The 15,842-nt window shown below is 42.3% G+C and overlaps 1 protein-coding gene across 1 annotated transcript in view; it reads left to right on the top strand.

Moving 5' to 3' along the window:
* TBX19 (T-box transcription factor 19) overlaps positions 1–15,842 on the top strand; it is a 34,215-nt gene that overhangs the window by 7,504 nt on the left and 10,869 nt on the right. The window contains exons 2-5 of the mRNA XM_050784821.1: positions 6,000–6,264; positions 7,671–7,805; positions 12,457–12,518; positions 15,065–15,126. Of these exons, the coding sequence (XP_050640778.1) occupies positions 6,000–6,264; positions 7,671–7,805; positions 12,457–12,518; positions 15,065–15,126 (524 nt within the window). The remainder of the gene's footprint in view (positions 1–5,999; positions 6,265–7,670; positions 7,806–12,456; positions 12,519–15,064; positions 15,127–15,842) is intronic.

Here is a 15,842-nt window from a genome sequence, read left to right as displayed (position 1 = left end):
CTGCTCACCTTCATATAAATGTCAGCATCCATGCACCATGTGTGTCTCACACACACACACACACACACACACACACACACACACCCCTCAAAGTTCTGATGAGTATTTGATAAATAGTAGAGTTTTGTGGAGAGATGGAGGAAAGTGTTTACAAGTTTAACTTTTTGAATTTGCTTTTAACCATCTCTGCTGTTCCCCCACCTGTAAAATCTGCCTCATCTCTGCCCCCCTTTCTTCCTGCAAACCTCACTTCTCATAGCCTGCTCCAGCAGCACTGGCTTCTGGAGATTCCCTGTCAGTGAAATAAAACTGGAAAGCTGGTCCCATAATAAAAGCCAAACAGTTTATGGGCAAAGCCCAACCACCTGTGGTTCTTCAGGTGTCGTTTTCTTGAGGAGTGCTTATTTACCCTGCCACATTTTCCTCTCTTTGTCTCCAAGGAGGCTTTCTCTCCAGGGTTGATTAAGCGAAGTTATGCTGTTACTTAGGGATGATTTACATATTTCTTATCCCTCAGACTCTGGGTTTCTCTATGTTAGTTACATCTAGGAAAAACAATGGGGAAAAAAATCACCTTGATGGGAAGTGCAGTTCATTCCTGAAAATAAAGCCGGATCATGAGTGGTAATCACAGATCAGTTAGTTACTGGATCCCTAGATAATGCATCCCTGTCATTGTGAGACAAAAGAGGGGAAAGTAGGGTGGGAGGAGGGGAACTTGGCTTGGAGGCAGGGTTAGTTCCAGTCCCAGTTACAAGACCTTAGGCAAGTTGACTGACTTTTATTTATTCCTCATTGCCATAATAGGGAACGTATTAAAAAATGTATTAAAATAGGGAATGGATTAAAAATACATATCTCTTCTCAGTTTATTTATGTAGTGATAAAAACAAAAAAATTATAAAGTTTTTGGCAAATGGAATACTAAAGAAAATAGAGCAATTAATCATTCTGCCATTTCCCAGATATGTCCTCCTTCTAAGAGACAAGACACTGTGACTTCTTTGTTTCTATTAACAGCTTTATGATGATGTAATTCACATGCCATACAGCTCATCCATTTGAAGTGTATAGTTTAGTGGTTCTCAGTAATTCACAGAGTTGTGCATCCGTCTCCACAATTAATTTTAGAACATTTTTATTGCTTCAAAAGGAAGCCCTGCGCCCTTAGCCATCACCTCCTCAGCCCCTGGCAACCACTAATCTACTTTCTGTTTCTATAGAGTTACCTATTTCATATTATGGACATTTGATATCCTGGGAATCATACAATACGTGGTCCTTTGTGAACAACTTCTTTTACTTAGTGTAATGTTGTCAAGGTTCATCAATGTTGTAGCGTGTATCAGCACTTCATCTTTTTTATTGACAAATACTCCATTATATGGATATAACACATTTTATTTATCCTTCATCACTCCATGGACATTTGGGTTTTTGTACATTTTGGCTATTATGCATAATGCTGCTATGTACCTCTGTGTACAAATGTTTGCGTGGAACGATGTTTTCATTTTTTCTTGTGTATATACCTAGGAGTGGAATTGCTGGATTATTGAGAAACTGTATGTTTAACCAGGTGAGGAACTGCCAGACTATTTTCCAAAGTGGCGGCATCATTTTATATTCCTGTCAGCAATGTATGAGGATTCCAATTTCTCTACATCTTCACCAATGCTTTTTATTGTCTGCCTTTCGTATTGCAGTCATCCTAGTGTCCATGAAGTGGCATGTCACTGTACTTTGGGTTTTGCATTTCTCTAATGGCTAATGATGTTAAGCATCTCTTCATTGATCATGGCTTCTTTGAAATATCAGGTACAGCTCTGACCATAGCACGAAAGATGGAAAGCCATTACACATTTTCTTATTCTGGAATGAAAAGTCATGCTACACTCTTTATGAGACCTCACATAATATAGTTGAGAGAGTTAAGAAGAGGGCACTCTAACCTATTAGCAGTGAGTCTAATAATTGGAATTTTCCCTTCACTTTGCCTCAGCCACTTTGGTCTTCTCTTTTAGTTTCTGAATAGAGTGGGGCTATTTAAATCTAAGGGCCACTGTACTTGCTATTTCTTTTGCCTCTAAGTGCGCCTCCTCTAACATTTTGCATGAGTCATTCCTTCTCATTATTTAGGTCTTAGCTCAAATGTCACTTCCTGTTCAGATCAGGCTAAAGTAGCTTCTCATCCTTTAGTCTCCTTCTGTGACATAATGCATTTTAGTTCCTTCATGGCACTCTTGCAATTTAAAATGATCTTTTTTTTTTTTTTTTTTAAATAGAGATAGGGATCTTGCTAAATTGACCGGACTGGTCTCGAACTCTGGGCCTCAAGTGATCCTCCCATCTTGGCCTCTCAAAGTGCTGGGATTATTGGCATGAGCCACCACACCCAGCCCCAAATGATCTTATACATTAAAGAAACAACAAAAATTTATTGACATTTTTGTTGCCTGACTTCTTTGTTAGAATGTAAGCTTCATGAGCAAGAAGATACTGGGTCTGCAATTTTTTTCATTGAATCCCCACCTAGAACAGTTCCTAGCATAGAGCAGGTACTAAAAAACCATTTGTCAAATGGGCAGATAAATCTCTAATTAGGTATTAAGATTTGGGAAAACATTGAGGGGGACTTTTCCTTTCACTGTGGCTCAACCATGTTAGCCTTTGAGAAGCTAATAAGAAAGGAAAACAGAGTTTAAAAATAAAAAAAAAGGAGTGGTGAATGTAACGTAATGTGTGCTTTCTAAGTCCCAGTTTCCTCATCTATAAAACTGGCATAATAACCTCCTTGTGGGTGAAGTAAGACTTAAGTTATATTTCACTTAAGTGAAATATTCACCTACGCAAAGTCCTAGGTGCAGAGTAGAACTCAGTACAGCCATCCCTTGGCATCCACAGAGGATTGGTTCCAGGCCCCTGCAAATATCAAAATCTGAGGATGCTGAAGTTCTTTACATAAAATGAACTAGAATATTTTGCATATAACCTATGCACATCCTCCCATATGCTTAAGTTATTTCTGGATTATTTATAATACCTAATACAATGTTAATGTTATGTAAATAGTTATGCTGTATTGTTTTTATTTGTATTATGTTTTATTGCTGTATTATTTCTTTTCAAATTTTTCAATTTGCATTTGGTTGAATCTACAGATGCAGACCGTGGGAATGCGGAGGCCTGACTGTACATGATAACTATTATCACTAGAAAAACAATCTTGCAGTTAGGCACTGTGGCTTACACCTGTAGTCCCAGCACTTTAGGAGGCTGAGGGAGGAGTTGAGCCCAGGAATTTGAAAGCAATCTGGGCAACACAGTCAGAAACTTTTTAAATAAAAATAAAACAAATGAAAGTGTCTTGCATTAAGTAATTTCTTAAATCATAAGTCAGAACTTTATGAAACGTCCTGACATTTCTTATCATGAAGACACCAGCCATGCTCTCATGCTTGAACAATTGCATCATTATTCTGGCAGTTTAGTGCATGAGTAATACATTATATGTTTTTTCTCTTACTTTTATGTGTACCATATAGTCTTATTGAGAAAAGTTTTGGTACTTTTTTTTTTTTTTTTTGAGACACAGTCTCACTCTGTCACCCAAGCTGGAGTACAGTGGTGTGATAATAGCTCACTGCAGCCTCGATCTCCCATGCTCAAATGATCCTCCTGCTTCAGCCTCTCCAATAGCTGGAACTACAGATGTGCACCACCATGCCTGGCTAAATTTTGTATTTTTTATAGAGATGGGGTTTTGCCATGTTGCCCAGGCTGGTCTTAAACTCCTTTGGTACTTTTTAACTTTAGTATGCAAAATGACAATTATACACATGCCACTCTTGTGTTTTCTTTAAAATAAAATAAAAAGTAAACTTTAGTACTTCAGAAGAAGCACTGGACCGGAACACAGAGACCGTGTCTCCGTATACCTCCTATAAACAGGTCTGACTGCTGGCTGTCAGAAGAACCCTATAGAATCCCTAGCATCATTTCTGATACTCACTTTTATGATTCTTTGCAAATGGCATTTGTGTTCTCAGGATCCTTCTGTTTTCTACACTTGGCCAATATTATTAAGATAACTGAAAACATTAAAATATATCGTAAAAGGGAATTGTTTAATCTGATAGTAGTAGAAAATAAGACAATAATCCTTCTATTGAAGAAAGAACAAAAGAAAATGCAACATAAAGATTTTACATCACACAGGCAGCCTCCCTAGAGGAGGCGTATCATTTTAGTTAATGTAAAAGTGCAATCATCTCATTAAGGGACGAGGAGTGTTGAGGTGGATAATGAAGTTCTCAGTGAAGACCTGGATTTGGAATGCATCATCTGATGCATTTTTCTCCCTAGAAATTTTACTTTATTTATATACTTGTCCTAGCCTCCCATTTAAATTAATTTTCTCTCCTTGAACACACCAACACAGCCTCATAAAGTTGTTGTGAAGAACTCACTGAGTTAGTTCATGTAAAGTGCTTATTCCCACTGGCACCTAGTGAGTGCTCTGTAACTGTTGGCTGTATCACCATTATACCCAAGCCCTTCGGCTGGCCTGGCTTTGCTTTGGCTCCAGAATCTTACCTTAGGCAGTGACTTTAGAGTTGGAAGCACAAAAGACGTCAACTCTGCCTCTCTCCTGCCTAACAGGCAGAAACTACTTCTCTCTGCTTTTTTTTCTGGTGATAGGAAGTCTAAATAGAGGCCAGGTGTCGTGGCTCACACCTGTAATCCCAGCACTTTGGGAGTCTGAGGCGGGTGGATTGCCTGAGGTTGAGAGTTTGAGACCAGCCTGGCCAACATGGTGAAACCCTGTCTCTACTAAAAACACAGAAATTAGCCAGGCATGGTGGCGCACGTCTGTAATCCCAGCTACTCTCCTGGAGGCTGAGGCAAGAGAATCACTTGAACCCAGGAAGCAGAGACTCCGTCTGAAAAAAAAAAAAAAAAAAAGAAGTCTAAATGGAATAGAGAGTAACTGCTAATGGCCATGGGGTTTCTTTTTGGGATGATGAAAATGTTCTAGACTTATAAGCCAGCTACTTGGATAGTTTCTCCAAATATTTGTGAGGGTAAACTTGTTGTATTGTTCTTGTATGAAACTATTAAACTTGTATTATTCTAGCATGTAGAAGAAGGATCGATGAATCTAGATCTGCATGTCTCAAAGTGTGTTCTTTGGACACAAATTCTCATAAAATGCTTAGCTAAATGATAATCCCACTGTCACACATGTTTAGGGTATGCACATTCCCACACTTTCTTCAAAGTCCCATGGTGTACAAGGGGATGTTAAAGGCCCTGAGGCATCCTGGAGGAAAGAACTGGTCTCACTTTGTAGAGTTAAGAGTTCCTCTCAGTTACTTTACCATGTAACCCTGTTTTTGTTTTTTTTGAGACAGGATCTCACTCTTGTCACCCAGGCTGGAGTGCAGTGGCACCATCACAGCTCACTGCAGCCTCCAACTCCTGGGCTCAAGCAATCGTCCCACCTCAGCCTCCCGAATAACTAGGACTACCATACCCAGCGAATTTTTTTCTTTTTTGAGATGGGGGTGTCTCACTATGTTGCCCAGGCTGGCATGTTTTGCTACAAATGCGATTACTATTATTTAGGAATAGTGTTCTTTATGAGGTTGGGAAGGGCTGGTCCGTGGCATCAGTGTACCAGTGGGAAATCTTTGAAGAAAGCTTTATGTGGGGATGTGGCCTTTGATACATCTTGGGCTTCAGGTTCCTGTTGTGTCAAATGACTCCATCAGTGGTTTTCAGACTTTAAAATGGAGCATGTTTTAAAGTGAAATCTCAGTATTAAATTCATTTATAAAAAGAAGCTCCAGTAGCATTGGGATTGTGGACTTGGGCCCTGTTTGTTTGGCCTCCTCACAGGGCATTCCATGGAAGGCCTCAGTATTGAGAGGTCCCTGGACAAGGTGAGAGTTCCTCTAACGTCCCTCCTGTGGCTAAGTTTCTCCCTTTCCTTTTAGACGGATGTTTCCAGTCCTAAAGATTAGTGTCACAGGGTTGGACCCCAATGCCATGTACTCCCTCCTGCTGGACTTTGTCCCTACGGACAGTCACCGCTGGAAGTATGTCAATGGGGAATGGGTGCCCGCTGGCAAGCCAGAGGTCTCCAGCCACAGCTGCGTCTACATTCACCCGGACTCCCCCAACTTTGGGGCCCACTGGATGAAAGCTCCCATCTCCTTCAGCAAAGTGAAGCTGACCAACAAGCTCAATGGAGGCGGGCAGGTATGAATGAGGCGGGCAGGCCTGGCCACCCGCTCCAGCCTCCCCACAACACCAATCAAGAAATATCAAGGGTGCATTTAGGCAATTAGAGGTGTCCTCACCAGCCTCTTCTCCCACAGAAGCCAATTATTCCCTGGAGTCCAAATGTAAACAAGAATAAACAGCTCTTAATTGGTGCTTTCAGTTTTTAATGGACTTCCTGATGTTAAGAGAGTGAGAGAGCAGTGGTTTACTTAATCACTGGGGCCCTTTTCAGAGTTTTGTCTTGTGTGCTGTGCTTTTTACCCAGCTCTGAGAGGGAGATGTTTGTGGGTACTAGGGTTTTGTTAGTCCCTCTCCCCTTTTTTAGTATAAGTGGCATGCTGGCAATAGACAAATACCTTCATAAAAAGCTGCTTCTAAATGAAATAATTACTACCTCCACTTGGGCATTATGATAATTATCAATAGAATATTGAATCAGCTTTGGTTTTTCAGAAAAAAAAATCAAAACAAACCTTTCTTAAACAAGGAAGGTTTTATTTCAGGTCTCCAATTAGAGTAAACAAGCATCTGGGGCTTTTTCGTCTTGTTTTCTGTGTTAGGATTGTGAATACTAGTCTGCTATGGAAGGTTGTTAGTTACTTTCTATAATGTAGGCGGTTTCTGGGGATTGGAGACACGGATGGGAGGAAAGGGTCTGGATTCTTCTCTTCCCCACCTGCGTGTTTGATTTTCCCTTAGCCTCCCACCCTGTGCCCATGTGGCCCTTCTCTGATCTCTGTGCTTAGATGGCAGGGACCAAAGGAGTTCATGTGTCCAGAGGTAACACTACCTGAGTCTGTGTGGTACTCAGAAGCTTCCAGTTCCTTATTAAAACGGAAAATTGAACAGTGAATTGTTACTGCCTACCAGATTTCACAGCAGGAGACTGTCATACACCTTTCATTTGACTCATAGAGAGTGTAACCATCAGATGTCAGATTTCACTATTCTTTCGTCACTTGGAAAATGCACCCATTGTCAGCATTTTGAATTATTAGGATTCCTCAAATGAAAAAAAGGCAAACAATATATTTTGATAGATTGAAATCCACATTGTTGTGTGAAAATAGGGGAAGGAAAAAAGGAAGCCAAGATTTTGTCAGAAAACGGAAAACTCTTAAGAATAACTCCTCTCTGACAACCCACCCCTCACCCTTGTAAAGGCTTCAATGTTATGCTTCCTGGAGCTTCTGGAAAATTCCCTTCATTTGATTCTTAGAGGTGTGGTGGCAGCTCAGGTGGCTTCAAATCTAGGATTTGAAATGTGTGTCCCTAACTGGGGTGGTGCTGAGCTTGGGACCAACTGGAGATGCTGGCTTGTTTATCACCTGCGATACACGGGGCTTTGCTTTTCTCCTCTTTCTCTTCTCCTGCCTCAACAGATAATGTTGAATTCTCTGCATAAGTATGAACCCCAGGTTCACATAGTGCGTGTTGGAAGTGCCCATCGAATGGTAACGAACTGCTCCTTCCCTGAAACCCAGTTCATAGCCGTGACTGCCTATCAGAATGAGGAGGTAAGTGTGTGTGTGTGTGTGTGTGTGTGTGTGTGTGTGTGTAACTGTCACCTGGGAGATCATGGCAAGATGGGAGGTGGGGGAGTCCTTTTAGATGAAAGGTAGGTTTTCCAGGATTTGGATACACTCAGCAGACATGAAGTTAAACAATGGAGTAGCTGCTCTCCCTCCCTCTTGCCTGTTTGCTAAAGGCTCACCAGCATGTGCTCTCCTGATGCCAACAAGGCACAGCTGTGTATTGTCATGAAACGCCTGAGTTCTGTTGAAACTCTGGAGTCTTTGTTGTCAGGCCCCTGTGTGCCCTTGGCCTGTGCAGAGTTGAGTGTGTCTTGAGTGGGTACAACTGGGCAGGGGCTGTCGGATCTCCTGCTCTAGAAGCAAGTCTGTAGCAAGTGATCCAAACGTGCACCCTCCCTTGGGTTTTGTTATGCTATCAATCCTGCTTGTTAATGTTCAATATCTGAGCACAGTTAAGTCTGCTGCTGCCCAGTGACTTGAGCCGCCTGGCTGTGAGGGCTGAGTGGTTAGCGTCCGGCCTGTCTGTGAGCTGCTTTGGGTCTGTTCACATGCTTTGATGATTATCAGAAGAACCCAGAGAGGGTTGAATTCTTTTTGATTAAACTTTAAAAATGTTCTTTAAAGATAATATTTATTTATTTAACAACAATAATAAACTGACAGTACAGAAGTATATAAAGTAAACATGAAGACCATAAGGTAGCTGTACCGTTTTCTTCAGTTTTGGAATCTCACTCCCCATGGACATGATGAAGAATAACTTAGAGTGTGTTTTTTTGACAAATTTTCTATGTATTTGTAAATATATATGTTCTATGTATTTGTAAATATATATGTGAATGTAGATTTCCTCACATAAATTGGCTCATGTTGTATATATTATTAATCTGCAAATTTCTTTTTCTCCAGTTTAACAGTGTATTATGATTACCTTTCTATGTAATTATGCTTACATATATCTCCTTTTCTGTAATGCCTGCAGAATATTTTGTTGTATGAATACACTATTTCACGTAATCAGCCCCCCACCAATGGACGTTTAAGTTGTTTCCAACTGTTTTCTTTTCTTTTTTTCTTTTTCTTTTTTTTTGAGACAGAGTTTCACTCTTGTTGTGCGGTGTGATCTCGGCTCACTGCAACCTCTGCCTTCTGGGTTCAAGCGATTCTCCTGCCTCAGCCTCCTGAGTAGCTAGGATTACAGGCACCTGTCACCACGCCTGGCTAATTTTTTTTTTTTTTTTTGAGTCAGAGTCTTGCTCTGTCACCTAGGCTAGAGTGCAGTGGTGTGATCTTGGCTCACTGCAACCTCCGCTTCCCAGGTTCAAGCGATTCTCCTGCCTTAGCCTCCCAAGTAGCTGGGACTACAGGCGTGCACCACCATGCCTGGTTAATTTTTGTATTTTTAGTAGAGACGGGGTTTCACTATGTTGGCCAGGCAGGTCTTGAACTCCTGACCTCAGGTGATCCGTCTGCCTCGGCTTCCCAAAGTGTTGGGATTACAGGTGTGAACCACCACACCTAGCCCTTTATTTTCTATTATAAATAATGATGCAATGAATATCCTGGTGCATTTGTCATTTGCTTGCTTGGGTGAATACCTAGAAACGGATAGATGTGGCCAAATTGCTTCCCTCAAAACGGCATCTCTATTTATAGCCCCCACACCATGATCAACACTATTATCAATCTTTGTCATCTTTGACACTCTGATAGGTTAAAAAAATAAGATCTTGGCCGAGTGTGGTGGCTCATTTCTGTAATCCCAGCACTTTGGGAGTCCAAGGCAGGCAGATCATGAGATCAAGAGTTCCAGATCAGCTTGGCCAACCTGGTGAAACCCCGTCTCCACTAACAATACAAAAATTAGCTGGGCACAGTGGCGGGCACCTGTAATCCCACCTACTCGGGAGGCTGAGGCAAGAGAATTGCTTGAACCTGGGAGGTGGAGGTTGCGGTGAGCTGAGATTGTGCCACTGCATTCCATCGTGGGTGACAGAGCAAGACTTGGTCTCAGAAAAAAGAAAAAAAGAGATCTTGTTGTTGCTTCCATCTGTATTTATTTGGAAGCTTTACAGACAGATTTTGGCCTGACACCCACCCAGCCAACTGAGTCAGAATCTCCAAGGATGATGCTCAGAATCTGTAGATTTTAAAGTCTCCCCAGAGGATTCTATTGAGCATCCAGGTTTGGAAACTACTGTCTTAGTGCCTACAGGTGAAATGAAGTTGCAGATTTAACTCACATCACAGATGTGCAGAGAAAATGTCATTTCTATAAGTAAACTGGCCTCTTGGCAGAGCCCCTGCAGCTGGCCAATGGGAACAGAAATGAACTAGCTAATAACGTAAACAGTCCCTCAACTGGTGACCAGTCTTTTGATGATAAAGTAAATCCATTCTGCAGATAGCCCTCTCTCCCAGCTTTTCTCCCTGGGCTGGAATCTGGGTCTATGAGGGGAAGTGGGTCTTTGTAACTGGGTCTTTGTAACTCTGGGAAGTGGGTGGTCGGGGGTGCATGTGGAGTTGGAGACTATGTCCTAACCTCCTCTGGTCTTCAGGCAAGGCCCCTGCCCACTTGTGTGCTGTTGGCTTAGCTGGTGGTGTGCGGAACTTGTCATTTGGCTGCTGACTTGGTGAACCCTCAGAAGCTTTCCCTGGCTGCAGGTGCGGGACAGTTCTCTCTGAACCACCTGACTGGTCGTTTTTGACCCATCCAGCAATCTCTCAGCCTGACTTGTTACTTCTGGGTCTTGAACATGCCCCATGGCAATCAAGCTCTGGAAAGCCTAGCCCCAGCACCTCCCTCTGTCAACAAAGCTTCCCTGCCAAGTCCACGCAGACGCATCCCGGGTGGCGAGTGGGTGTGGGGGTGGGTGAAGGAGGCCAATGTCTCCTCTGCACCCCCTGCTAGCTTCATGTATGCTTTTCTACCTCTCCAGGTTTAAGCCAAGAGAAAGACTAGGTTGTACCTATCTGACCCCATACCTCCTTTTCTTCTTTCTCCTGATTTCTCTTCACAAGTTCTGGGCCAAAAGGAGTTGGGTGCTGTATTAGTTCATTTTCCTGCTGCTAATAAAGACATACCTGAGACTGGGTAATTTTTAAAGAAAAAGAGGTTTAATGGACTCACAGTTCCACATGGCTGGGGAGGCCTCACAATCATGGTAGAAGGCAAAAGACACATCTTACATGGCGGCAGGCAAAGAGAATGAGAGCCAAGAGAAAGGGGAAACCCCTTATAAAACCATCAGATCTTGTGAGACTTATTCACTACCATGAGAACATGGGGAAACTGCCCTCATGATTCAATTATCTCCCACCAGGTCCATCCCACAACATGTGAGAATTATGGGAGCTACAATTCAAGATGAAATTTGGGTGGGGACATAGCCAAACCATATCTGGGTCTGTCTTTGCTTTCCTTCTTCCATCAAGTCTCAGATCCTTGCTGATATAAATATTCTGTATACTGGGTATGGTGGCTCATGTCTGTAATCCCAGTACTTTGGGAGGCTGAGGCAGGCAGATCACCTGAGGTCGGGAATTCAAGACCAACCTGGCCAAAATGGCAAAACCCTGTCTCTACTAAAAATATAAAAATCAGCTGGGTGTGGTGGCAGGCACCTCTAATCCCAGCTACTTGGGAGGCTGAGGCAGGAGAATCACTTGAACCCAGGTGGCGGAGGTTGAAGTGAGCCAAGATGGAGCTACTGCACTGCAGCCTGAGAGCAAGACTCCTGTCTCAAAAAAAAAAAAAAAAAAAAAATATATATATATATATATATATATATCTAAATATATATATATAATATATATCTATTCTCTAAATATTTATTTACTCAACAAATATTTGCTGGGCTTTAATACATGCTGGATATTGTTCTAAATGCTGGAAATACTGCAATGAATAAAACAGATGAATACCCTGTCTTCAAGGCACTTACATCCCAGTGGGGAGAGATGAAAAATAAATATTTCTCTGTTTCTATCTCTTTTATCTCTATCACGATGACTGTCTATCTATATGTCAGATGTCTCTAATGAGAAATGAAACAGGCTCAGGCTAAGGCAGATAAAGGGAGTGACAGTGAATGGGGGTGATAGTTTGCTTTTTGCATTGACACGGCCCCATGTGTAAGCTGTTATTTATGAATAAGGGACTCGATGCTAGATGGCACTTTCCCAGAGGGCCAGGATCACACCTGTGCTGCTCTCCACTGTGTTCCAAGTGACTAGATAAGTAAATCACATGTAGTAGGGGATCAAGGATTGTTGAAAAAAATAAATAAATGAGTAAAAAATGAATGCTAGGCTTCACACATCAGGGCTTTGCTTATTTCCAGTGCTTTGCCCTTTCTTTTCTCACTTTACATGGCATTAGCATTTTCACCACATGCAATGATAAAATGTCCTTTGCCAGAGACAGTGCAATGGTGATTAAGTGCTGGAGTAAGCAAAGGTGCAAAGGGCCTCTGCCTCTCAGAGTGCTGGGATTACAGGCATAAGCCACCATGCCTGGCAGGAAAGGGAAGGAAAAGAGGGGGAATTAACCTGGTTTTACAGAAGACAAAGGGTTCTGTCTGCCTATGTGTATCCTACTCTTACTAACACTTCTTGTCTTTGTAAATGCAAGATAACAGCTCTCAAAATCAAGTACAATCCTTTTGCCAAAGCCTTCTTGGATGCCAAGGAAAGGTAAGTAGAGAAATTTTAGTGAAATCTTCTAATGAATGGTTTATGCAAATACAAATGTGGAATTTATGATTATCTTGAAAGGAACTAGACCAGTAGCACTTGCATTACCTTTGATAGAAATATGTTTCCTTGGCCGGGCGTGGTGGCTCACGCCTGTAATCCCAGCACTTTGGGAGGCCGAGGTGGGTGGATCAGGAGGTCAGGAGATCGAGACCATCCTGGCTAACACAGTGAAACCCCGTCTCTACTCAAAATACAAAAAATTAGCCGGGTGTGGTGGCGGGCGCCTGTAGGCCGCCAGCTACTCGGGAGGCCAAGGCAGGAGAATGGCATGAACCCGGGAGGCGGAGCTTGCAGTGAGCCGAGATCGTGCCCCTGCACTCCAGCCTGGGTGACAGAGCCAGACTCCGTCTCAAAAAAAAAAAAAAAAAGAATGTAGAAATATGCTTCCAATATTCAATTCAATATTCAACAACATCTAGAAAATTCAAATCATAATTATCTATTCCTTATAATAGGGGTCCAGGAGAACTGTTAACTAACAATGTGTTTTTTTTTTTTTAAAGACCTGTTTTACTACAGATTTTTGAAAGTAGCACAATCACATTAAAAAAATTAAATGATTTAGATTTATAATAATTCACTCTGCCTTTTTCCTAATTACTTCTGAGTAGCATGGCTTAATACATTGCTTTTTAAAAACTACACTTAGCCTAGGAAAAGTGAAAAATGGGGAGAGGTTCACATTTCCTGTGCTGAGAAAAGGAGTCAGAGACTTCTGGGGGTATGAGTGATGACTCTGCTACTTTGGGTCAGCGACCTGCCATCTCTATATCTTTTCTTTCTTTCTTCCTTTCCTTCCTTCCTTTCCTTCCTTTCCTTCCTTTCCTTTCCCTTCCCTTCCCTTCCCTCCCTCCCTCCCTCCCTCCCTCCCTCCCTCCCTCCCTCCCTCCCTCCCTCCCTCCCTCCCTCCCTTCCTTCCTCCCTCCCTCCCTTCCTTCCTTCATTCCTTCCTTCTATCTTTTTTTTGGAGACAGAGTCAGGCTGGAGTGCAGTGACACTATCTCTGCTCACTGCAACTTCTGCTTCCTGGGTTCAAGCGATTCTCGTGTCTCAGCCTCCCTAGTAGCTGGGATCACAGGTGCCCACCACCACGCCCAGCTAATTTTTTATTTTTTGTTTTCAGTGGAGACAGGGTTTCACCATGTTGGCCAGGCTTTGTCTTGAATTCCTGACCTCAGGAGATCCACCTGCCTTGGCCTCCCAAATTGCTGAGATTATAGGCTTGAGCCACCATGTTCAGCCTCTGTGTGTTTTCCATCCCAGGAAAAAGAAGATTATGGTGCTCATCATTGACTTTTTAATTGACAAACCCTACAGTATAAATATGATTATCTTTTTAATGTTCAGATTTTATTGCTTGAGTTTCAAATCTTTTAAATAGTTTAAAAACTGTCTAATCTTTCCTGTTCACCTTAAAGGCTCTGATAAGGCTCTACATGAATGGACGGATGTTCATAATGATGCATCACAGGACCCTGTCCTGTCCAATATTTGAATACGTTATTATTATTATTTTAGAGATGGGGTCTTGCTCTGTCATGCAGGCTGGAGTACAGTGGTGTGATATAGCTCACTGCAGCCTTAAATTCCTGGGCTCAAGCTATCCTCCTGCCTCAGCCTCCGAAGTAGTGGGGACTACAGGCATGTGCCACCATGCCTGGCTATGTGGTTTTGTTTTTTGTTTGTTTGTTTGTTTGTTTTTAAGAGACGGGGGTCTCAGTATGTTGACCAGACAGTCTCAAACTCCTGGCCTCAAGTGATCCTCCTGCCGCCGCCTCTTTAGTTGCTGAGATTACAGGAGTGAGTTACTGTGCCTAGCTCCAATATTGGAATAAATTATGATGATATACAAGACACGCTTATAACATTTTCAGTTAACAAAAGGCCTAAAGGATAAACTGACATGTGACATGACAGAATCTAGATTCAAAGTGACAGTAGCATGGTATAATACAAAGAATTTGGGACTTTGAGTAAGAGGTCCTGACTGAATCCTTGCTCTGTAATTTACTGGCTGTTTCTTCTTGCATAAGTCAGTTTACCTCCTCGAGATCCACTTTTCTAATCTACAAAATTAGAAAAATATGTTAATATTTCCCTCACAGAGTCATTGGTGGATCTAGCATATCACATATGTAATTGTGCCCTGGAATTGTGCTGTTATTATTGCTTGAATCTTGTCAGTCAGGAACAATATCCCCAAATTATTCAGATAAAAACAAAAACCAAGAAACAAAAAACAGGGATAGCTGTTAATATGGTAAAGAGGGGTAAACAGTAAAACTGGAACTCCAAGAGCAATTGCACAAGTAGAGACAGCACCCTGAAGGAAGGAGAATGGGGAAGGACAGGAGCATAGGGAAAAAGGTGTTTGGTTTTCTTATTCTAAGAAATTGATTGCTCTTCAAGGAGAATTTTGGGTATGCTTTATGGTGGACACACATAAGTTGGACAACTGTGGTGCATTTTCTTTCCTCTTTCAGAAATCACCTAAGAGACGTACCGGAGGCTCTCTCTGAAAGCCAGCATGTGACCTGTTCTCACTGTGAGTTTGGTGTACACGAGGCAGGAGGTTCTTGTACTTGGGGCTGTACTTGGAGCCAATTCCCTCCACACTCAGAATCTTTGCCTGTCAGGACTGCTTAAGGTCTCTTCCAAATCAAAACTCAACACACTGTTTATTCCATTAAGGACAAATTTATGCCCTTTCCAGAATTTCCAGAGAGAGGGCCAATGGTCCTAGGCTTAAGGATCTTAAAAAAATCTTAGGCAGGAGATAAGAATGAAAATGATGGATTTCTTAGACTCTGGTTTTCATGTCAGTGAGGCGCTGAAGCCTCGACAGTGTGTCCTTGGCTGGCCTCCTAACTTTATGCTCGCCACTCTGGTGTTTTGGAGTTCTGCTGTTCTTAGTGTTTGCTAATTTTGGAGTTGGTCCCCATAGCAATGTGTCACGCAGGCTGTAGCCTCCGTGGGGAAGTCTTTATTTGAGGGCTGGAAGGCTGTAGGAAGAGGTAAAGTCATATCACTGGGATTCTGCAGGGAGTGTTGAATGTTCCCATCAGCGTGTTACCTTGTCCATGTCCCAGGATGGCGGAGGGAATCCTCTGCAGCTGCAATGCAACCCACGGTCAGTGACATCAGAGTAGGAAAGTTAACCCTGGTGTCTGAAACCCTCTTTAATTCGGATTATATTGGCTTGCAAAGAACCCTTATGCAGTTTGCCAGCTGCGGAGTTCTTTACTTCTTCCTTCCCTTCAA

This window comes from Macaca thibetana, chromosome 1 (assembly GCF_024542745.1).
Source record: "Macaca thibetana thibetana isolate TM-01 chromosome 1, ASM2454274v1, whole genome shotgun sequence".
NCBI lineage: Eukaryota > Metazoa > Chordata > Mammalia > Primates > Cercopithecidae > Macaca > Macaca thibetana.
The sequence above is the reverse complement of the archived record's forward strand: the minus strand, read 5'-3'. Positions and strand labels throughout refer to the sequence as shown.